Source organism: Oncorhynchus mykiss, chromosome 31 (assembly GCF_013265735.2).
Source record: "Oncorhynchus mykiss isolate Arlee chromosome 31, USDA_OmykA_1.1, whole genome shotgun sequence".
In the NCBI taxonomy this organism is placed as follows: Eukaryota; Metazoa; Chordata; class Actinopteri; order Salmoniformes; family Salmonidae; genus Oncorhynchus; species Oncorhynchus mykiss.
Genome location: NC_050571.1, coordinates 1,324,671 through 1,347,587, shown reverse-complemented (window position 1 = coordinate 1,347,587; position 22,917 = coordinate 1,324,671). Strand labels below are relative to the sequence as shown.

The following is a 22,917-nucleotide window of genomic DNA, read 5'->3' as shown; positions in this document are numbered from 1 at the left end:
AGGGGTTAGTTAGGGTGTAGGGGTTAGGGTTAGTTAGGGTGTAGGGGTTAGGGTTAGTTACGGTGTAGGGGTTAGGGTTAGTTACGGTGTAGGGGTTAGGTTTAGTTAGGGTGTAGGGGTTAGGGTTAGTTAGGGTGTAGGGGTTAGGGTTAGTTAGGGTGTAGGGGTTAGGGTTAGTTAGGGTGTAGGGTTTAGGGTTAGTTAGGGTGTAGGGGTTAGGGTTAGTTACGGTGTAGGGGTTAGGTTTAGTTAGGGTGTAGGGGTTAGTTAGGGTGTAGGGGTTAGTTAGAGTGTAGGGGTTAGGTTTAGTTAGGGTGTAGGGGTTAGGGTTAGTTAGGGTGTAGGGGTTAGGGTTAGTTAGGGTGTAGGGGTTAGGGTTAGTTACGGTGTAGGGGTTAGGGTTATTTAGGGTGTAGGGGATAGTTAGGGTGTATGGGTTAGGTTTAGTTAGGGTGTAGGGGTCAGTTAGGGTGTAGGGGTTAGGGTTAGTTACAGTGTAGGGTTAGTTAGGGTGTAGGGGTTAGGGTTAGTTAGGGTGTAGGGGTTAGGGTTAGTTAGGGTTAGTTAGGGTGTAGGGGATAGTTAGGGTGTATGGGTTAGGTTTAGTTAGGGTGTAGGGGTTAGTTAGGGTGTAGGGGTTAGGGTTAGTTAGGGTGTAGGGGTTAGGGTTATTTAGGGTGTAGTGGTTAGGGTTAGTTACGGTGTAGGGTTAGTTAGGGTGTAGGGGTTAGGGTTAGTTAGGGTGTAGGGGTTAGGGTTAGTTAGGGTGTAGGGGTTAGGGTTAGTTACGGTGTAGTGGTTAGGGTTAGTTACGGTGTAGGGGTTAGTTAGGGTGTAGGGGTTAGTTAGGGTGTAGGGGTTAGTTAGGGTGTAGGGGTTAGGGTTAGTTACGGTGTAGGGGTTAGGGTTAGTTACGGTGTAGGGGTTAGGTTTAGTTAGGGTGTAGGGGTTAGGGTTAGTTAGGGTGTAGGGGTTAGGGTTAGTTAGGGTGTAGGGGTTAGGGTTAGTTAGGGTGTAGGGGTTAGGGTTAGTTAGGGTGTAGGGGTTAGGGTTAGTTAGGGTGTAGGGGTTAGGGTTAGTTAGGGTGTAGGGGTTAGGGTTAGTTAGGGTGTAGGGGTTAGGGTTAGTTACGGTGTAGGGGTTAGGTTTAGTTAGGGTGTAGGGGTTAGTTAGGGTGTAGGGGTTAGTTAGGGTGTAGGGGTTAGGTTTAGTTAGGGTGTAGGGGTTAGGGTTAGTTAGGGTGTAGGGGTTAGGGTTAGTTAGGGTGTAGGGGTTAGGGTTAGTTACGGTGTAGGGGTTAGGTTTAGTTACGGTGTAGGGTTTAGTTAGGGTGTAGGGGTTAGGTTTAGTTATGGTGTAGGGGTTAGGTTTAGTTAGGGTGTAGGGGTTAGGGTTAGTTAGGGTGTAGGGGTTAGGGTTAGTTACGGTGTAGGGGTTAGGTTTAGTTAGGGTGTAGGGGTTAGTTAGGGTGTAGGGGTTAGTTAGGGTGTAGGGGTTAGGTTTAGTTAGGGTGTAGGGGTTAGGGTTAGTTAGGGTGTAGGGGTTAGGGTTAGTTAGGGTGTAGGGGTTAGGGTTAGTTACGGTGTAGGGGTTAGGTTTAGTTACGGTGTAGGGTTTAGTTAGGGTGTAGGGGTTAGTTAGGGTGTAGGGGTTAGGTTTAGTTACGGTGTAGGGGTTAGGTTTAGTTAGGGTGTAGGGGTTAGGGTTAGTTAGGGTGTAGGGGTTAGGGTTAGTTAGGGTGTAGGGGTTAGGGTTAGTTACGGTGTAGGGTTTAGTTAGAGTGTAGGGGTTAGGGTTAGTTAGGGTGTAGGGGTTAGGGTTAGTTAGGGTGTAGGGGTTAGGGTTAGTTACGGTGTAGGGTTTAGTTAGGGTGTAGGGGTTAGGGTTAGTTAGGGTGTAGGGGATAGTTAGGGTGTATGGGTTAGGTTTAGTTAGGGTGTAGGGGTTAGTTAGGGTGTAGGGGTTAGGGTTAGTTAGGGTGTATGGGTTAGGGTTAGTTAGGGTATAGGGGTTAGTTAGGGTGTAGGGGTTAGGGTTAGTTAGGGTGTAGGGGTTAGGTAGGGTGTAGGGGTTAGCGTGTAGGGGTTAGGGTGTAGGGGTTAGTTAGGGTGAAGGGGTTAGGGTGTAGGGGATAGGGTTTAGGGGTTAGTTAGGGTGTAGGGGTTAGGGTGTAGGGGATAGGGTTTAGCAGTTAGTTAGGGTGTAGGGGTTAGGGGTGTAAGGGTTAGTTAGGGTGTAGGGGTTAGGGTGTAGTAGTTAAGGTTAGTTAGGGTGTAGGGGTTAGTTAGGGTGTAGGGATTCGGGTTAGTTAGGGTGTAGGGATTCGGGTTAGTTAGGGTGTAAGGGTTCGGGTGTAGGGGTTAGGGTTAGTTTGGGTTAGTTAGGGTGTAGGGGTTCGGGTTAGTTAGGGTGTAGGGGTTAGGGTTAGTTTGGGTTAGTTAGGGTGTAGGGGTTCGGGTTAGTTAGGGTGTAGGGGTTCGGGTTAGTTAGGGTGTAGGGATTCGGGTTAGTTAGGCTGTAGGGGTAGACTGACCTGTCATGATCCCCTTGCTAGCTAGTACCATGATACCAGTTAGGCCCACACTAAAGATGACACTCTGTCCAAAGTTGAGCATGGCCAGGGTATAGGTGGTCTTCAGGGAGGAGGACTCGTAGCTCTTCAGATAACCATCATACTTCTCTGCTTCATACTTCTCATTGTTGAAATACTGGAACAGAGAGAGAGGGAGGTAAGGTGAGGTCAGACAGTATCGTGTAGTAGAATACTGGAACAGAGAGAGAGGGAGGTAAGGTGAGGTCAGACAGTATTGTGTAGTAGAATACTGGAACAGAGAGAGAGGGAGGTAAGGTGAGGTCAGACAGTATTGTGTAGTAGAATACTGGAACAGAGAGAGAGGGAGGTAAGGTGAGGTCAGACAGTATTGTGTAGTAGAATACTGGAACAGAGAGAGAGGGAGGTAAGGTGAGGTCAGACAGTATTGTGTAGTAGAATACTGGAACAGAGAGAGAGGGAGGTAAGGTGAGGTCAGACAGTATCGTGTAGTAGAATACTGGAACAGAGAGAGAGGGAGGTAAGGTAAGATCAGGTGAGGTCAGACAGTATCGTGTAGTAGAATACTGGAACAGAGAGAGAGGGAGGTAAGGTAAGATCAGGTGAGGTCAGACAGTATCGTGTAGTAGAATACTGGAACAGAGAGAGAGGGAGGTAAGGTAAGATCAGGTGAGGTCAGACAGTATCGTGTAGTAGAATACTGGAACAGAGAGAGAGGGAGGTAAGGTGAGGTCAGACAGTATCGTGTAGTAGAATACTGGAACAGAGAGAGGGAGGTAAGGTGAGGTCAGACAGTATCGTGTAGTAGAATACTGGAACACAGAGAGAGGGAGGTAAGGTGAAGTCAGACAGTATCGTGTAGTAGAATACTGGAACAGAGAGAGAGGGAGGTAAGGTGAGGTCAGACAGTATTGTGTAGTAGAATACTGGAACAGAGAGAGAGGGAGGTAAGGTGAGGTCAGACAGTATCGTGTAGTAGAATACTGGAACAGAGAGAGAGGGAGGTAAGGTGAGGTCAGACAGTATCGTGTAGTAGAATACTGGAACAGAGAGAGAGGGAGGTAAGGTGAGGTCAGACAGTATCGTGTAGTAGAATACTGGAACAGAGAGAGAGGGAGGTAAGGTGAGGTCAGACAGTATCGTGTAGTAGAATACTGGAACAGAGAGAGAGGGAGGTAAGGTGAGGTCAGACAGTATCGTGTAGTAGAATACTGGAACAGAGAGAGAGGGAGGTAAGGTGGGGTCAGACAGTATTGTGTAGTAGAATACTGGAACAGAGAGAGAGGGAGGTAAGGTGAGGTCAGACAGTATTGTGTAGTAGAATACTGGAACAGAGATAGAGGGAGGTAAGGTGAGGTCAGGTCAGGTGAGATCAGATAAGGTGAGTTCAGGTGAGATCAGGTAAGGTCAAGTGAGGTCAGGTGAGATCAGGTCAGGTGAGATCAGATAAGGTGAGGTCAGGTTAGATCAGGTAAGATCAAGTGAGGTCAGGTAAGGTCAGGTAAGGTCAGGTAAGGTCAGGTGAGATCAGGTAAGGTGAGGTCAGGTGAGGTCAGGAAAGGTAAGGTCAGGTGAGATCAGGTAAGGTCAAGTGAGGTCAGGTAAGGTCAAGTGAGGTCAGGAAAGGTAAGGTCAGGTGAGATCAGGTAAGGTCAGGTGAGGTCAGGTAAGGTGAGGTCAGGTCAGGTCAGGTAAGGTCAGGTAAGGTGAGGTCAGGTAAGGACAGGTCAGGTAAGTTCAGGTAAGGTCAGGTGAGATCAGGTAAGGTGAAGTCAGGTAAGGTGAGATCAGGTAAGGTCAGGTCAGGTGAGATCAGGTGAGATCAGGTAAGATGAGGTCAGGTCAGGTGAGGTCAGGAAAGGTAAGGTAAGGTCAGGTGAGATCAGGTAAGGTCAGGTGAGGTCAGGTAAGGTCAGGTGAGGTCAGGTAAGGTAAGGTCAGGTGAGGTCAGGTAAGGTCAGGTAAGGTGAGGTCAGGTCAGGTCAGGTAAGGTGAGATCAGGTAAGATGAGGTCAGGTAAGATGAGGTCAGGTGAGATCAGGTGAGGTGAGGTCAGGTAAGGTGAGGTCAGACAGTACTGTGTAATAGAGAATGAAGACAGACAGGTCAGGTCAGGTAAGGTGAGGTCAGACAGATGTCTGGGCGGGGGGGGGGGGTTATTGTGGAAGTCCGGGCAGAGGGGGGGGGGGGGGGTTATTGCGGATGTCTGGGCGGGGGGGGTATTGCAGATGTCTGGGCGGGGGGGGGGTTATTGTGGCAGTCCGGGCAGAGGGGGGGGGGGGGGGGGGGGTATTGCGGATGTCTGGGCGGGGGGGGGGGTTTGCAGATGTCTGGGCGGGGGGGGGGTTTGCAGATGTCTGGGTGGGGGGGGGTTTGCAGATGTCTGGGTGGGGGGGGGTTTGCAGATGTCTGGGCGGGGGGGGTTATTGCGGATGTCTGGGCGGGGGGGGGGGTATTGCAGATGACTGGGCAGGGAGGGGGGGGGTATTGTGGATGTCTGGGCAGGGGGGGGGGGGGGGGGGTTTGCAGATGTCTGGGCGGGGGGGGGTTTGCAGATGTCTGGGCGGGGGGGGTTTGCAGATGTCTGGGCGGGGGGGGGGTTTGCAGATGTCTGGGCGGGGGGGGGGTTATTGCGGATGGCTGGGCGGGGGGGGGTATTGCAGATGACTGGGCAGGGAGGGGGGGGGGGGGGGGGGGGTTATTGCGGATGTCTGTGTGGAAGTCCGGGCAGAGGGGGGGGGGGGGGGTTATTGTGGAAGTCCGGGCAGAGGGGGGGGGGGGGGTATTGCAGATGACTGGGGAGGGGGGGGCTATTGTGGATGTCTGGGCGGGGGGGTGGGGGGCTGGATTAATTCCTCCAAATAACATGAATATCTGTCCATGTGACTGAGCAGCAGACGATTAAGGCGGAGAAGGAAGGTGGAGAAGGAGAGAGCAGAGAGGTGGAGAGAGAAACGGTCTCACCTTAACGGTCTCATAGTTGAGTAAAGAGTCAATAGCAGCGTTTCCTGCCTCGTTGTCTGCCTTGTTCATCTCTATCCTGAACCGAGTCCTAGAGAACAAGATGGACGACAAGGGGTACACAGCTGGGAAGATTTCACAGGAAAAGGTAGCTTCAGCTTTTCTAAACTGCTAGCTATAGCTAGGCCAACCACATTCAGAGCATTCGGTCAGTATTCAGACCACTTTTCCATTTAGTTACGTTACAGCCTTTTTTCCTCATCAATGTTGAACACAACACCCCATGATGTCAAAGCAAAAGTTTAGAATTTTTTACAAATGTATAAAAATAAACTGAAATATTACATTTACAGTACCAGTCAACAGTCTGGACACACCTACTCATTCAAGGGTTTTTTCTTTATTTTTACTACTTTCTACAATGTAGAATAATAGTGAAGACATCAAAACTATGAAATAACACATATGGAATCATGTAGTAACCAAAAAAGTTGTTAAACAAATGAAAATATAATTTCAGATTTTTCGAAGTAGCATTCTCTCAACCAGCTTCACCTGGAAGGCTTTTCCAACAGTCTTGAAATCCTCATCTAATTTGGAATAAGGCTGTAACATATCAAAATGTGGAAAATGTAAATGGGTCTGAATACTTTCTGAAGGCACTGTATTTACCTAGTACAATGAACACCAAACGGTTAGCTACGGTGAAGGCCATCTGTCAACAACAACAACAACCTAGTGGACTGTACCTCCACTGTGTGACAGCAATGGTGAAGGCTGTATACGCTCCCAGAGTACCCAGAGTCACCGCAGCAAATTCCACCCCGCATTTATAATACTGAGGAGAGAGAGACATGTTAATATTGTAGAAAAGAAGAAAGCATAATGCTGAGTAAAGAGGGAGAAAGACAAAACTGGAGCTGGATAAAGACATTACCAAGCTATCATTACAACGTATGACTATAGCTAGAACAGAGCAGAACATCAGGAGAAAAACAAGATTAGTCTCACCAGGTAGATAACACTATTATAATATAAAGACATTACCAAGCTAGAACATCAGGAGAAAAACAAGACGAGCCATTAGTCTCACCAGGTAGATAACACTAATATAATATAAAGACTCCAGCCACCTAACCCATAGACTGTTCACTCTGCTCCCTAAACTGTGGATTTGCACAAACTGTCAGAAACAGTGTCAGTTAAGCTCATCTGCGTGCTCGTCGTCCTCACCAGGATCTTGACCCGACTGCAGTTCGGCGTCGTGACCGACTTCCTAACCGACTGTACCGGGCAGATGGCAGACCACATGTCTGGTGTAGTGTGGGCGAGCGGTTTGCTGATATCAACTTTGAACAGACGAGATCCTGAGGAGGCCCGATGTAGCAAAGATCTGTACACAATTCCTGGAAGATAAAACTGTCCTCGAGTACGTTCCAGTTCCCGGCAATATCCAACAACACAGCCATCGAAGAGGAATGGGACAACATTCCACAGGCCACAATCCACAGCCTGATCAACTCAACACAAAGGAGATGTCATACGACAATGGGCCTAAGGATCTTGTCACGGTGTCTCTGTGCATTCAAACTGTCATGGATAAAATGGCGGTGTGTGAAGCTCGCCGCCATTAAACTCTGGAGTGAAGAATCACGCTTCACCATCTGGCATTCTGACGGACAAATCTCGGTTTGGCGGATGCCAGAAGAACACTACCTGCCGCAATGCATCGTGCCAACTGTAAAGTTTGGTGGATGAGGAATAATGGTCTGGGGATGTTTTTCATGGATGGGACTAGGCCCCTTAGTTCCAGTGAAGGAACATCTTAACACAACAGCATACAATAACATTCTAGACAATTGTGCTTCCAACTTTGCGGCAACAGTTGGGGGCCTTTTCATGTTTCAGCATGACAATGCCACCGTGCACAAAGAGGTCCATACAGAAATAGTTTGTCTAGATTGGTGTGGAAGAACTTGACTTGGCTGCACAGAACCCTGACCTCAACCCCAATGAACACCTTTGGGATGAATTGGAACGCCGAATGCGAGCCAGGCCTAATCCAACAATCCCAACATCAGTGCCCTGACCTTACTAATGGTCTTGTGGCTGAATGGAAGCAAGTCTCTGCATCAATGTTCCAACATCTAGTAAAAAGTCTTCCCAGAAGAGTGGAGGCTGTTACAGCTGCAAAGGGGGACCAACTCCATATTAATGCCCATGATTTTGGAATAAGATGTTGGACAAGCAGGTGTCCACATACTTTTGGTCATGTGGTGGACTTCCATAGAAATGTTTACCTGGTACCTGGGGACCTTCAGATGAGTCTTGTGAGGCCTGTGGGCATCCTAGATCAAAACCACGTCAGTGTAGCCCAAACTGTTCAGACAGAAGTTGGCAGATCAGCTGTACCGACTTCAGACGAGACCCAAGACGCTTGTGGTGGGTTGTAGAACAAAACGGAGAACACCATCGTGTTCCTGAGAGTCACCCAAACCACTCCAGAGACGTGAGAAGACCAAATTGGGGATAATCTGACAAACCCTGCTCTAGCCCGGACACCTTACACCAGATGCAGAAGTCGACAAGTCGATGTGGTATATTGAGACGCATCCAATGCAAAAAATAACAGATACCTCTGGCAGGATCAACTAGAGAGTCAAAACGCAGGGCAGGATCAACTAGGGAGTCAAAACGCAGGGCAGGATCAACTAGGGAGTCAAAACACAGGGCAGGATCAACTAGGGAGTCAAAACGCAGGATCAACTAGGGAGTCAAAACGCAGGATCAACTAGGGAATCATAGTGTTTATTTCACCTTTATTTAACTAGGCAAATCAGTTTTGAACAAATTCTTATTTTCAATGACGGACTGGGAACAGTGGGTTAACTGCCTGTTCAGGGGCAGAACGACAGATTTGTACCTTGTCAGCTCGGGGATTTCAACTTGCAAGCTTTCGGTTACTAGTCCAACGCTCTAACCACTAGGCAACCCTCGACCCCCAAGTCTTGGGGTCGAGGATGGACGGAATTAAAGATTTGGGTAAAGGACATTGTTACATTTGAGCACGTCCAAGTTAAGATTATACCCCGTATAAGACTACAGTACAGGGTTAGGGCTGGTACAGTGTCGGTACTCACTCAGGGGCAGTGTCGGTACAGTGTCGGTACTCACTCAGGGGCAGTGTCGGTACAGTGTCGGTACTCACTCAGGGGCAGTGTCGGTACAGTGTCGGTACAGTGTCGGTACAGTGTCGGTACAGTGACGGTACTCACTCAGGGGCAGTGTCGGTACAGTGACGGTACTCACTCAGGGGCAGTGTCGGTACAGTGACGGTACTCACTCAGGGGCAGTGTCGGTACAGTGACGGTACTCACTCAGGGGCAGTGTCGGTACAGTGACGGTACTCACTCAGGGGCAGTGTCGGTACAGTGACGGTACTCACTCAGGGGCAGTGTCGGTACAGTGACGGTACTCAGGGGCAGTGTCGGTACAGTGACGGTACTCAGGGGCAGTGTCGGTACAGTGACGGTACTCAGGGGCAGTGTCGGTACAGTGTCGGTACTCAGGGGCAGTGTCGGTACAGTGTCGGTACTCAGGGGCAGTGTCGGTACAGTGTCGGTACTCAGGGGCAGTGTCGGTACTCAGGGGCAGTGTCGGTACAGTGTCGGTACTCAGGGGCAGTGTCGGTACAGTGTCGGTACTCAGGGGCAGTGTCGGTACAGTGTCGGTACTCAGGGGCAGTGTCGGTACAGTGTCGGTACTCAGGGGCAGTGTCGGTACAGTGTCGGTACTCAGGGGCAGTGTCGGTACAGTGTCGGTAGTCAAGGGCAGTGTCGGTACAGTGTCGGTAGTCAGGTGCAGTGTCGGTACAGTGTCGTTACTCAGGGGCAGTGTCGGTACAGTGTCGGTACTCAGGGGCAGTGTTGGTACACAGGGGCAGTGTCGGTACAGTGTCGGTACTCAGGGCCAGTGTTGGTACAGTGTCGGTACTCAGGGGCAGTGTCGGTACTCAGGGGCAGTGTCGGTACAGTGTCGGTACTCAGGGGCAGTGTCGGTACTCAGGGGCAGTGTCGGTACAGTGTCGGTACTCAGGGGCAGTGTCGGTACTCAGGGGCAGTGTCGGTACTCAGGGGCAGTGTCGGTACTCAGGGGCAGTACTCAGGGGCAGTACTCAGGGGCAGTGTCGGTACTCAGGGGCAGTGTCGGTACTCAGGGGCAGTGTCGGTACTCAGGGGCAGTGTCGGTACTCAGGGGCAGTGTCGGTACTCAGGGGCAGTGTCGGTACTCAGGGGCAGTGTTGGTACAGTGTTGGTACTCGGGGGCAGTGTCGGTACAGTGATATATGCTCCTACTCTCCTGTCAAACTAACACACTAATGTTCATGATAGTATTGATATATGGAGGCAGGGGGACTTTACCCACCAGGATAGCAGAGACCAGCCCCATCTCAAAAACAGTGGGTCCCAGGTTGAAGACAATGGCAGAGAGGACGAAGGAGATGCCCCTGGTGCCCCTATCAATGGCCTTTGACATCGCCCCCGTCTGGCGGGACAGGTGGAAACCCAGGTCCAGGCTGTGGAGGTGCAGGAACACGTTCTTGGCAATACGCCGGATGGAACTCTGGGCCACCTTCCCAAACACGGCGTTACGCAGCTCGTTGAAGAGGGCCGAACCGGCACGGGACACACCATCTGGGAGAAGAGAAAGAGGATTTCATCACGGCTTTGCCTACATAGGGGCGGAGCTCAGCGGAGAGAGGGTCAAGACAACCTTTGTACAAAAATTGAGATCCATTGATTTGATTAAACTAGGCAAGTCAAGAGGTTAACCTCAGGTACTTGAAAAAATACATACTATTAGGGTTAAATACTATTAGGACCCAGGTCTGGCTCAAAATGGACATGGCTGGCAAATCTAGCCTGAATTTATGAGAGAGGAGACTGTTCCGGCCCAGGCCAGCCCATGTAATAATAGAGACAGTTCCAACCCAGGCCAGACTGGTAACTAATAAATGTATCCTCTGCAGCAGAGGTAACTCTGGGTCTTCCATTCCTGTCGCTGTCTTCATGAGAGCCAGTTTCATCATAGCAGAGGTAACTCTGGGTCTTCCATTCCTGTCGCTGTCTTCATGAGAGCCAGTTTCATCATAGCGCTTGATGGTTTTCGCAACTGGACTTGAAGAAACTTTCAAAGTTCTTTAAAATGTTCCGTATTGACTGACCTTCATGTCTTAAAGTAATGGACTGTCGTTTCTCAAAACAAACTTTGTCACATGCGCCAAATACAACAAGTTTAGACTTTACCGTGAAATTCTTACTTTCAAGCTCTTAACTCTTCTTGATGTCCACTGTTGGTTAAGAAAATATTTACCAAGTACACTAAAGTAAAAAGTAACACAATAAGAATAACGAGGCTATATACAGGGGGCACCGGTACTGAGTCAGTGTGCGGGGGTACAGGTTAGTTGAGGTTATTTGTACATGTAGGTAGGGGTGAAGTGACTATGCATAGATAATAAACAGCGAGTAGCAGCAATGTACAAAGGGGGGGTCAATGTAAATTGTCCGGTGGAGATTTTATTAATTGTTCAGCTCGAGGAGCCTTTTGGTCAAAGACTTAGCACTCCGGTACGGCTTGCCGAGCGGTAGCAGAAAAATGTGGGCTTTCCCCGCCTATTATATAGGTCCTGGATGGCAGGAAGCTGGGCCCCAGTGATGTACTGGTCCGTTCGCACTACCCTCTGTAGAGACTTTCGGTCAGATGCCTAGCAGTTGCCATACCAGGCGGTGATGCAACCGGTCAGGATGCTCTTGATGGTGCAGCTGTAGAACTTTGAGGATCTGGGGACCCATGCCAAATCTTTTCAGTCTCTTGAGGGGGAAAAGGTTTTGAGATGCCCTCTTCACGACTGTCTTGGTATGTTTGGACCATGTTAGTTTGTTGGTGATGTGGACACCAAGGAACTTGAAACTCTCGACCTGCTCCACTACAGCCTCGTCAATGTTAATGGGGGCCTGTTCAACTTGCCTTTTCCTGTAGTCCACGATAATCTCCTTTGTCTTGCTCACATTAAGGGAGAGGTTGTTGTCGTCTCTGACCACCTCCCTATAGGCCCCGGATGGGTCTGGCAGAACCCTCTGCTACAGCCCCGGATGGGTCTGGCAGAACCCTCTGCTACATCCCCGGATGGGTCTGGCAGAACCCTCTGCTACATCCCCGGATGGGTCTGGCAGAACCCTCTGCTACAGCCCCGGATGGGTCTGGCAGAACCCTCTGCTACAGCCCCGGATGGGTCTGGCAGAACCCTCTGCTACATCCCCGGATGGGTCTGGCAGAACCCTCTGCTACAGCCCCGGATGGGTCTGGCAGAACCCTCTGCTACATCCCCGGATGGGTCTGGCAGAACCCTCTGCTACAGCCCCGGATGGGTCTGGCAGAACCCTCTGCTACAGCCCCGGATGGGTCTGGCAGAACCATTCATAAACATCAATATCCTGCAGGCAGGGTTGAATCTGCCTTGCTGGGAGGCAGTGTGGGTGGAATGAGCGATCTCGCCTTGCCTAATCAGTCAGTTATGTATCGCCTGGCAACCAGAGCGCCAAACACATGAGGAAATACAATTCTGTAGTATGCCTAGGAATTCACAAGGCATATATATATATATCTCCTCCTCTCCTTTTAATTCAAGTACTTTTCAAGTACCAACTTGAGAAAGCGTCAGATTTTCAAGGTATCCCAGTACCTGAATATCAGTATGCCAAATTCAAATACGTTAAGCACCTCAAGCCAATCCTGGTGTCTAGCTAGCTACCGTTGTTCATTAGTTGTTTTCATCAGCAGTCAGAGCCAGGGTTAGGGAGGCAGTCTGGACTCATAGGAAGGACTGGTCACCAACACCCTGACCTCTGACCTCTAGTCTATTCACAGAGTGACAGCAGAGAGGTCGGGACACAGAGACTAGGTTTGATATACTTATTGTTTAATGGTTCCCAGATTTATTCTATAATAACTCCTGGACTGTGACAATATTCGGGTTCCAAGATATTCAAATACATACATTTTTTGTGGGACTTACAGCCAATCAGAACAGCAGTTGCCACGGTAGCCACGGTGCTGGGGGCGTCGCTCAAGTTCAACATATGACCTGAAAGTCCATTCAGCTCGTCCACAGCATACTTAAACATGAAGGGTACCATCACGTTGGTCATCTAGAGAGCGAGGGAGGGGGGGGGGGGGGGGGGGGAGAGATGTGAAATCATTAATTTCCACTCTGATGATAGAAGCTAGGTGCAATACGGCTGGCTGTGTGTGGGCTTGTATTACTATCCTGGTGGGGACCGGAGAAGTCAGGATAGTAAAACAAGGAAAAGTCAATGTTCCACAGGTAAAGCTATCGGTTCCAGAAATCAGGAATGCAGACAGACTCTATAGACCTCTATATCTACATGAATGACTTGTCCAACATACCCAATATAACAGGTGGTGGTGGTTACTAACCTAAACATTTTAATCAACATACATATAAAAACAAATATTCAATGAGAATTGTTAAAGGAAACACAGGCACCACATTACTACAGGACAAAACAGCTCCATCAAGCCTGATGGTTCGTAGGAAAGATGTTTTATTCTAAATATGGAAACACACTTTTAAAGGAAGTGGAACGAGGTAATGTCTTAGTGTGGGAAGAATGCATTACCTTACCTTGTATGCGGTACAAATCACATTATTATGGGAGCACCTTCGAGAGTATGGATTAGGCTGTTTGAGAAGGTTTGAATCTTAAGCTACCTGCCTACACATTGTTGAAGAGTTTGGAAGGCACTATGGTGTTGAAGGCTGAGCTGTAGTCAATGAACAGCATTCTCACATAGGTGTTCCTTATGTCCGGGTGGGAAAGGGCAGTGTGGAGTGTAATTCCGTCATCTATGGATCTGTAGGGGCAGTATGTGAATTGGACCACTGGGTCCAGGGTGTCTGGGATGATGGTGTTGATGTGAGACATGACCAGCCTTTCATGGCAATAGGACGTAAATGGGCGATAGTCCGTAGCACATGTTACCTTGGCATTCTTGGGCACGGGGACTATGGTGGTCTGCTTGAAACATGTTGGTATTACAGACTGGGTCATGGAGAGGTTGAAAATGTCTGAAGACACTTGCATTCTGGGTACATGTCCTGGTATGCTGTCTTTGCCTGTTTGATGGCTCGTCTCATTCTAAAAATCGGGCAATAAAAGCCCAGGAGTCAATGAATGAACGATACAGGTGACATTTCCCAGCTTTAACCCTGATGACAATAGGGGCTGAGTGTTTACAATACTGTCCCTCTGGTCTCCTGGAACTAACCACTGCTGCCGAGACAACTGAAATGCCTTACAGAACAGCCAAAACATGACTACTGCTGAAATAACCTCACCCCAGGCTATTGCATACAGTATTTAAGCCTGCGATAACAATTTAAAGTTGGCCTTAGTAGGAGTGATCATTGAATTTATATGGGAGTGACCTTACTGAGTAAAGTTTAGGTAATTAAAGCAAATCACATGTCTGCGAGGCATGGCTCCAAATGGAAATAAAACACATATAGGGGAGGGTTAGGGGAAAGAGCTGTGTGAGATGATTGGTTAGTAGATTAAGCCGATGCACTGGGAGCTTCTCCTTGCTGTTCTATTGGCTAATGAAGGACAAGTTTGACGAGTCGGTCCACCAGACTCTTTGCGCATTTGGGAGGAAGTGTCTGGTAACAAGATTACTGATACGATGGACGGGGTCTTTTCCAATTATAAAGCTGAAGATAATCCTCGTTTAACACACCGTGCCAATCTCGACATCAGGTGAAATAGACTGAGGTAGAGATAAAGACATCTGGTCTAGACGGAGAGATGAGGATACTCTGTGCCCTCAGGCCATGGCAGGACAGATGAGGATACGGTGCCGCCCAACTCCCCGGTACGGTGCCGCCCAACGCCCCGGTACCTCCCAACGCCCCGGTACCTCCCAACGCCCCGGTACCTCCCAACGCCCCGGTACCTCCCAACGCCCCGGTACGGTACCACCAAACGCCCAACTGTTTCATCATCCCATCACTTCTTCAACGATCTACACAAAACACTGTCAAAGTAAAAAAGAAATGAAAACAGTAATATACATCTTCATTGTCATAAGTGTTCAGCTCCCTGGGTAAATACATGTTGGAAACACCTTTGGTAGCGACTACAGCTGGGAGTCCCCTTTGTTAACTCTCATAAGAGATTTGCACACCTGGATTCTACAATATTTTCCCATTATTCTATTCAAAATAAATTCTTAAAAGCTCTTTCAAGGTGTTGGGGATTATGGCAAGACAACCATTCAAGTCAAGTATTGACGTAGATTTTCAAGCAGATTTAAGTAAAAATAAAAACACTTGGCCACTCGAACATTCACTGTCTTCTTGGTAAGCAACTCCAATGTAGATATGGCCTTGTGTTTTAGGTTATTGTCCTGCTGAAAGATGAATTCATCTCCCAGTGTCTCCCAGGAAAGCAGACTGAACCAGGTTTTCCCTCTAGGATTTTTCCTGTGCTGAATTCCATCCCTTTCTTTTCATCCTGAAAAACTCCCCAGTCTTTTGTCGATGTCAAGAATACCCATAACCATGCAGCCATAACCATGCTTGAAAATAAGGAGGCAGTTACTCAATGATGCGTTTGACTTTCCACAAATGTTAAGGCTTTGCATTTAGGCCCAACATTTTGTTTTGTACAGTATTACTTTAGTGCCTCAGTGCATGTTTCGGAAAATATTTGTAATCTTATCACTCTATCGTTTAGGTCATTATTATGGAATCACTACAATGTTGTTGATCCATCCTCAGTTCACCCATTACAGCCATCGACCTCTGTAGCCATTTTATAATCACCAATGGCCTCATGGTGACACCCCTAAGCAGTTTCCTTCCTCTCCTGCAGCTCAGTCCAGAAGGGCGTGTGGTTTACAGTGTTTTCAGGTTGGCTATACAGCTGATTGTAGGCTAACTTTCAGCCGGTTACTAGAGCCGCTAGTCAGAAGGAAAAAAAGTCTGCTGACCCACTAGAATTAACCTAATGTAGCAGGCATAAAAGGAAACACCTGAGCGAAGTTGGCACATCCGGTTGAAGATGGCTGTATCCCTGAGAACCAGAAGCACCCGGTTGAAGACGGCTGTATCCCTGAGAACCAGAAGCACCCGGTTGAAGACGGCTGTATCCCTGAGAACCAGAAGCACCCGGTTGAAGACGGCTGTATCCCTGAGAACCAGAAGCACCCGGTTGAAGACGGCTGTATCCCTGAGAACCAGAAGCACCCGGTTGAAGACGGCTGTATCCCTGAGAACCAGAAGCACCCGGTTGAAGACGGCTGTATCCCTGAGAACCAGAAGCACCCGGTTGAAGATGGCTGTATCCCTGAGAACCAGAAGCACCCGGTTGAAGATGGCTGTATCCCTGAGAACCAGAAGCACCCGGTTGAAGATGGCTGTATCCCTGAGAACCAGAAGCACCCGGTTGAAGATGGCTGTATCCCTGAGAACCAGAAGCACCCGGTTGAAGACGGCTGTATCCCTGAGAACCAGAAGCACCCGGTTGAAGATGGCTGTATCCCTGAGAACCAGAAGCACCCGGTTGAAGATGGCTGTATCCCTGAGAACCAGAAGCACCCGGTTGAAGACGGCTGTATCCCTGAGAACCAGAAGCACCCGGTTGAAGATGGCTGTATCCCTGAGAACCAGAAGCACCCGGTTGAAGATGGCTGTATCCCTGAGAACCAGAAGCACCCGGTTGAAGACGGCTGTATCCCTGAGAACCAGAAGCACCCGGTTGAAGATGGCTGTATCCCTGAGAACCAGAAGCACCCGGTTGAAGACGGCTGTATCCCTGAGAACCAGAAGCACCCGGTTGAAGATGGCTGTATCCCTGAGAACCAGAAGCACCCGGTTGAAGATGGCTGTATCCCTGAGAACCAGAAGCACCCGGTTGAAGACGGCTGTATCCCTGAGAACCAGAAGCACCCGGTTGAAGACGGCTGTATCCCTGAGAACCAGAAGCACCCGGTTGAAGACGGCTGTATCCCTGAGAACCAGAAGCACCCGGTTGAAGATGGCTGTATCCCTGAGAACCAGAAGCACCCGGTTGAAGATGGCTGTATCCCTGAGAACCAGAAGCACCCGGTTGAAGATGGCTGTATCCCTGAGAACCAGAAGCACCCGGTTGAAGATGGCTGTATCCCTGAGAACCAGAAGCATCCGGTTGTTGGCAACTCCGATAAGGGTGCACTAGAATTAACAATATGCATCTATCTTCTAGACAGGACAGGAGCCTGTCAGTCACAAAGGTGACAGAGAAACACTGCTGGTTTGACAGTCTGCTGTCTGTCCCGCCTCTCGGTACCTGGGTGTGTTGTGTGCGCTGTGGTTGGGGTTGAATTTCTACACGGAGGGAGAAAGCATCAATTTACACGTCCCATATAATGTGAGTGAATAATATACACGCCCCATATATAAACAGAGTGAATATAATATATAATGTATATATTACATATATAATGTATGTATAATGAAGAGTCAAAATCCACTTAGCCCATTGTTTTCTGGCACTTTCATTTATTTTCCTTCTCGGTCCGACATTACTGCCCAGGACCAGTAGAAACACTGGCCAGTGGAGCTCGTCAGGCCAGTAGAAACACTGGTCAGTGGAGCTCGTCAGGCCAGTGGAGCTCGTCAGACCAGTAGAAACACGTGGGGCCAGTGGAGCTCGTCAGGCCAGTGGAGCTCGTCAGGCCAGTGGAGCTCGTCAGGCCAGTGGAGCTCGTCAGGCCAGTGGAGCTCGTCAGGCCAGTGGAGCTCGTCAGACCAGTAGAAACACGTGGGGCCAGTGGAGCTCGTCAGGCCAGTGGAGCTCGTCAGGCCAGTGGAGCTCGTCAGACCAGTGGAGCTCGTCAGGCCAGTGGAGCTCGTCAGGCCAGTGGAGCGCGTCAGGCCAGTGGAGCTCGTCAGGTCAGTGGAGATCGTCAGACCAGTAGAAACACGTGGGGCCAGTGGAGCTCGTCAGGCCAGTAGAAACACGTGGGGCCAGTGGAGCTCGTCAGGCCAGTGGAGCTCGTCAGGCCAGTAGAAACACGTGGGGCCAGTGGAGCTCGTCAGGCCAGTGGAGCTCGTCAGGCCAGTAGAAACACGTGGGGCCAGTGGAGCTCGTCAGGCCAGTGGAGCTCGTCAGGCCAGTAGAAACACGTGGGGCCAGTGGAGCTCGTCAGGCCAGTGGAGCTCGTCAGGCCAGTAGAAACACGTGGGGCCAGTGGAGCTCGTCAGGCCAGTGGAGCTCGTCAGGCCAGTGGAGCTCGTCAGGCCAGTGGAGATCGTCAGGTCAGTGGAGATCGTCAGGCCAGTGGAGCTCGTCAGGCCAGTGGAGCTCGTCAGGCCAGTAGAAACACTGGCCAGTGGAGCTCGTCAGGCCAGTGGAGCTCGTCAGGCCAGTGGAGCTCGTCAGGCCAGTGGAGCTCGTCAGGCCAGTAGAAACACTGGCCAGTGGAGCTCGTCAGGCCAGTGGAGCTCGTCAGGCCAGTGGAGCTCGTCAGGCCAGTGGAGCTCATCAGGCCAGTGGAGCTCGTCAGGCCAGTGGAAACACGTGGTGCCAGTGGAGCTCGTCAGGCCAGTGGAGCTCGTCAGGCCAGTGGAGCTCGTCAGGCCAGTGGAGCTCGTCAGGCCAGTGGAGCTCGTCAGGCCAGTGGAGCTCGTCAGGCCAGTAGAAACACGTGGGGCCAGTGGAGCTCGTCAGGCCAGTGGAGCTCGTCAGGCCAGTGGAGCTCATCAGGCCAGTGGAGCTCGTCAGGCCAGTGGAAACACGTGGGGCCAGTGGAGCTCGTCAGGCCAGTGGAGCTCGTCAGGCCAGTGGAGCTCGTCAGGCCAGTGGAGCTCGTCAGGCCAGTGGAGCTCGTCAGGCCAGTGGAGCTCGTCAGGCCAGTGGAGCTCGTCAGGCCAGTAGAAACACGTGGGGCCAGTGGAGCTTGTCAGGCCAGTGGAGCTCGTCAGGCCAGTGGAGCTCATCAGGCCAGTGGAGCTCGTCAGGCCAGTGGAAACACGTGGGGCCAGTGGAGCTCGTCAGGCCAGTGGAGCTCGTCAGGCCAGTGGAGCTCGTCAGGCCAGTGGAGCTCGTCAGGCCAGTGGAGCTCGTCAGGCCAGTAGAAACACGTGGGGCCAGTGGAGCTCGTCAGGCCAGTGGAGCTCGTCAGGTCAGTGGAGCTCGTCAGACCAGTAGAAACACGTGGGGCCAGTGGAGCTCGTCAGGTCAGTGGAGCTCGTCAGGCCAGTGGAGCTCGTCAGACCAGTGGAGATCGTCAGGCCAGTGGAGATCGTCAGGCCAGTGGAGCTCGTCAGGCCAGTGGAGCTCGTCAGGCCAGTGGAGCTCGTCAGGCCAGTGGAGCTCGTCAGACCAGTGGAGATCGTCAGGCCAGTGGAGCTCGTCAGGCCAGTGGAGCTCGTCAGACCAGTGGAGATCGTCAGGCCAGTGGAGATCGTCAGGCCAGTGGAGCTCGTCAGGCCAGTGGAGCTCGTCAGGCCAGTGGAGCTCGTCAGGCCAGTGGAGCTCGTCAGACCAGTGGAGATCGTCAGGCCAGTGGAGCTCGTCAGGCCAGTGGAGCTCGTCAGACCAGTGGAGATCGTCAGACCAGTGGAGATCGTCAGACCAGTGGAGATCGTCAGGTCAGTGGAGCTCGTCAGGCCAGTATCTTTTCAGAGCTTTTTGCATTCCATTTCCAACATTTACCTGCTCTGCCTACTACTGAAAACCATTGAAGACCTAAATGTCATACGCTCTTTGTATTTGGAGCAATACGATTGGCCATTCATTCAAGTATCATCCAGAGCTCCCACGAGTCACAACTTCTCGAGCAGTCCAGGAGTTGATGCCATCACACAACACGCCAGAGCAGTCCAGGAGTTGATGACCTAGTGGGTTAACGGTCTTGATCAGGGGCCGAACAGATATTTACCTTGTCAGCACGGGGATTCGATCTTGCAACCTTTCGGTTACGGGCCCAATGCTCTAACCACAAGGCTCCCTGCTGCCCCATATATGGGGGACAGAGGAAGGGTTAGTCCTTCAAAAATCATGTCAACTCCTATTATTTTACCCAGAGTGAATCCATGTAACTTATTTCATCCAGAGTGAGTCCATGTAACTTATTTCATCCAGAGTGAGTCCATGTAACTTATTTCATCCAGAGTGAGTTCATGTAACTTATTTCATCCAGAGTGAGTCCATGTAACTTATTTCATCCAGAGTGAGTCCATGTAACTTATTTCATCCAGAGTGAGTCCATGTAACTTATTTCATCCAGAGTGAGTCCATGTAACTTATTTCATCCAGAGTGAGTCCATGTAACTTATTTCATCCAGAGTGAGTCCATGTAACTTATTTCATCCAGAGTGAGTCCATGTAACTTATTTCATCCAGAGTGAGTCCATGTAACTTATTTCATCCAGAGTGAGTCCATGTAACTTATTTCATCCAGAGTGAGTCCATGTAACTTATTTCATCCAGAGTGAGTCCATGTAACTTATTTCATCCAGAGTGGGTCCATGTAACTTATTTCATCCAGAGTGAATCCATGTAACTTATTTCATCCAGAGTGAATCCATGTAACTTATGTGATTTATTAAGACACATTATACTCCTGAACTATATTTTAGTTATTTAATTATTAATTTGTAAAAATGTGTAGAATTCTATTTTCACTTTGACACTGAGTATTGTGTAGATATATATTTCAATCCCACATCGTAACTCAACAAAATGTGAAAAAAGTTGGATGCGTAGACTTTCTAGAAGCACTGTACCTCCCAGCCAGCAGCTGTCTGTCTTCCAGCAGCCTACCTTAGCTCCAGCCAGCAGCCCCAGGGCAATGGCTACTCTAGCCCGAAGATCAGGCCGGTCCTTGGGCCACACGTAGGACAACATGTTAGACAAGATGGTCCGGGAATTCACCTCTTTCAACTGCCACCGGGACACAAGAAAAACACTGTTAGATGATATAATTGTTTATTCACATGGGTCAATTGGTAGAGCATGGCGGTTGCAAAGACAAGGAATTTGGGTTTAATTCCCGCTGGGGCCTCCTATACACACACATGACTAAGTTGCTTTGGATAATAGCGGCTTCTGAATGGCATCCACTATTATTTATGTATTTGTTCCTCCTCACTGACCACAGAACAGGAAGGTAAACGGACCAAACGTCACAAGGCTTTGAAAAAAGCTGCACTCGTCCAAAACATAGACAGAGTAACGACAGACAGAGTAACGACAGAGAGTAACGACAGACAGAGAGTAACGACAGACAGAGTAACGACAGACAGAGTAACGACAGACAGAGTAACGACAGACAGAGTAACGACAGACAGAGTAACGACAGACAGAGTAACGACAGACAGAGTAACGACAGACAGAGTAACGACAGACAGAGTAACGACAGACAGAGTAACGACAGACAGAGTAGTAAGTCATAATAATAGAGTAATAATAAAAATAGTCAGTAATAGTCAGTAATAGTCAGAGTAACAGTAATAGTCAGTAATAGTCACAGTAACAGTAATAGTCAGTAATAGTCAGAGTAACTGTAATAGTCAGTAATAGTCAGAGTAACAGTAATAGTCAGTAATAGTCAGAGTAACAGTAATAGTCAGTAATAGTCAGAGTAACAGTAAGTAATAGTCAGTAATAGTCAGAGTAACAGTAATAGTCAGTAATAGTCAGAGTAACAGTAATAGTCAGTAAAAGTCAGAGTAACAGTAAGTAAGTCAGTAATAGTCAGTAATAGTCAGAGTAATAGTCAGTAATAGTCAGAGTAATAGTAATAGTCAGTAATAGTCAGAGTAACAGTAATAGTCAGTAATAGTCAGTAATAGTCAGAGTAACAGTAATAGTCAGTAATAGTCAGTAACAGTAATAGTCAGTAATAGTCAGAGTAACAGTAATAGTCAGAGTAACAGTAATAGTCAGTAATAGTCAGTAATAGTCAGAGTAACAGTAATAGTCAGTAATAGACAGAGTAACAGTAATAGTCAGTAATAGTCCGAGTAACAGTAAGTCAGTAATAGTCAGAGTAACAGTAATAGTCAGTAATAGTCAGTAATAGTCAGAGTAACAGTAATAGTCAGTAATAGTCAGAGTAACAGTAATAGTCAGTAATAGTCAGTAATAGTCAGAGTAACAGTAATAGTCAGTAATAGTTAGTAATAGTCAGAGTAATAGTAATAGTCAGTAATAGTCAGAGTAACAGTAATAGTCAGAGTAACAGTAATAGTCAGTAATAGTCAGAGTAACAGTAATAGTCAGTAATAGTCAGTAATAGTCAGAGTAACAGTAATAGTCAGTAATAGTGAGTAATAGTCAGAGTAACAGTAATAGTCAGTAATAGTCAGAGTAACAGTAATAGTCAGTAATAGTCAGAGTAACAGTAATAGTCAGTAATAGTCAGAGTAACAGTAAGTAATAGTCAGAGTAACAGTAATAGTCAGTAATAGGCAGAGTAATAGTAATAGTCAGTAATAGTCAGAGTAACAGTAATAGTCAGTAATAGTCAGTAATAGTCAGAGTAACAGTAATAGTCAGTAATAGTCAGTAACAGTAATAGTCAGTAATAGTCAGTAACAGTAATAGTCAGTAATAGTCAGAGTAACAGTAATAGTCAGTAATAGTCAGTAATAGTCAGAGTAACAGTAATAGTCAGTAATAGTCAGAGTAATAGTAATAGTCAGTAATAGTCAGAGTAACAGTAATAGTCAGTAATAGTCAGTAATAGTCAGAGTAACAGTAATAGTCAGTAATAGTCAGTAACAGTAATAGTCAGTAATAGTCAGAGTAACAGTAATAGTCAGAGTAACAGTAATAGTCAGTAATAGTCAGTAATAGTCAGAGTAACAGTAATAGTCAGTAATAGCCAGAGTAACAGTAATAGTCAGTAATAGTCCGAGTAACAGTAAGTCAGTAATAGTCAGAGTAACAGTAATAGTCAGTAATAGTCAGTAATAGTCAGAGTAACAGTAATAGTCAGTAATAGTCAGAGTAACAGTAATAGTCAGTAATAGTCAGAGTAACAGTAATAGTCAGTAATAGTCAGTAATAGTCAGAGTAACAGTAATAGTCAGTAATAGTTAGTAATAGTCAGAGTAATAGTAATAGTCAGTAATAGTCAGAGTAACAGTAATAGTCAGTAATAGTCAGAGTAACAGTAATAGTCAGTAATAGTCAGTAATAGTCAGAGTAACAGTAATAGTCAGTAATAGTGAGTAATAGTCAGAGTAACAGTAATAGTCAGTAATAGTCAGAGTAACAGTAATAGTCAGTAATAGTCAGAGTAACAGTAATAGTCAGTAATAGTCAGAGTAA

At 48.3% G+C, this 22,917-nt stretch overlaps 1 protein-coding gene and 1 long non-coding RNA gene across 3 annotated transcripts in view; one reads left to right on the top strand and one right to left on the bottom strand.

Moving 5' to 3' along the window:
* Positions 1-22,917, bottom strand: part of abcb7 (ATP-binding cassette, sub-family B (MDR/TAP), member 7) — an 84,394-nt gene that overhangs the window by 46,132 nt on the left and 15,345 nt on the right. For both annotated transcript variants that reach the window (XM_036969596.1, XM_036969597.1), the window contains exons 4-9: positions 20,404-20,523; positions 12,591-12,723; positions 9,938-10,206; positions 6,262-6,350; positions 5,516-5,603; positions 2,534-2,708 (exon numbers count right to left, since the gene is read on the bottom strand). In XM_036969596.1, the coding sequence (XP_036825491.1) occupies positions 2,534-2,708; positions 5,516-5,603; positions 6,262-6,350; positions 9,938-10,206; positions 12,591-12,723; positions 20,404-20,523 (874 nt within the window). The remainder of the gene's footprint in view (positions 1-2,533; positions 2,709-5,515; positions 5,604-6,261; positions 6,351-9,937; positions 10,207-12,590; positions 12,724-20,403; positions 20,524-22,917) is intronic.
* On the top strand, positions 2,703-3,481 carry LOC118945978. The gene is made up of 3 exons (XR_005041134.1): positions 2,703-2,729; positions 3,154-3,205; positions 3,447-3,481. It is a non-coding gene; the product is annotated as an uncharacterized LOC118945978 (long non-coding RNA).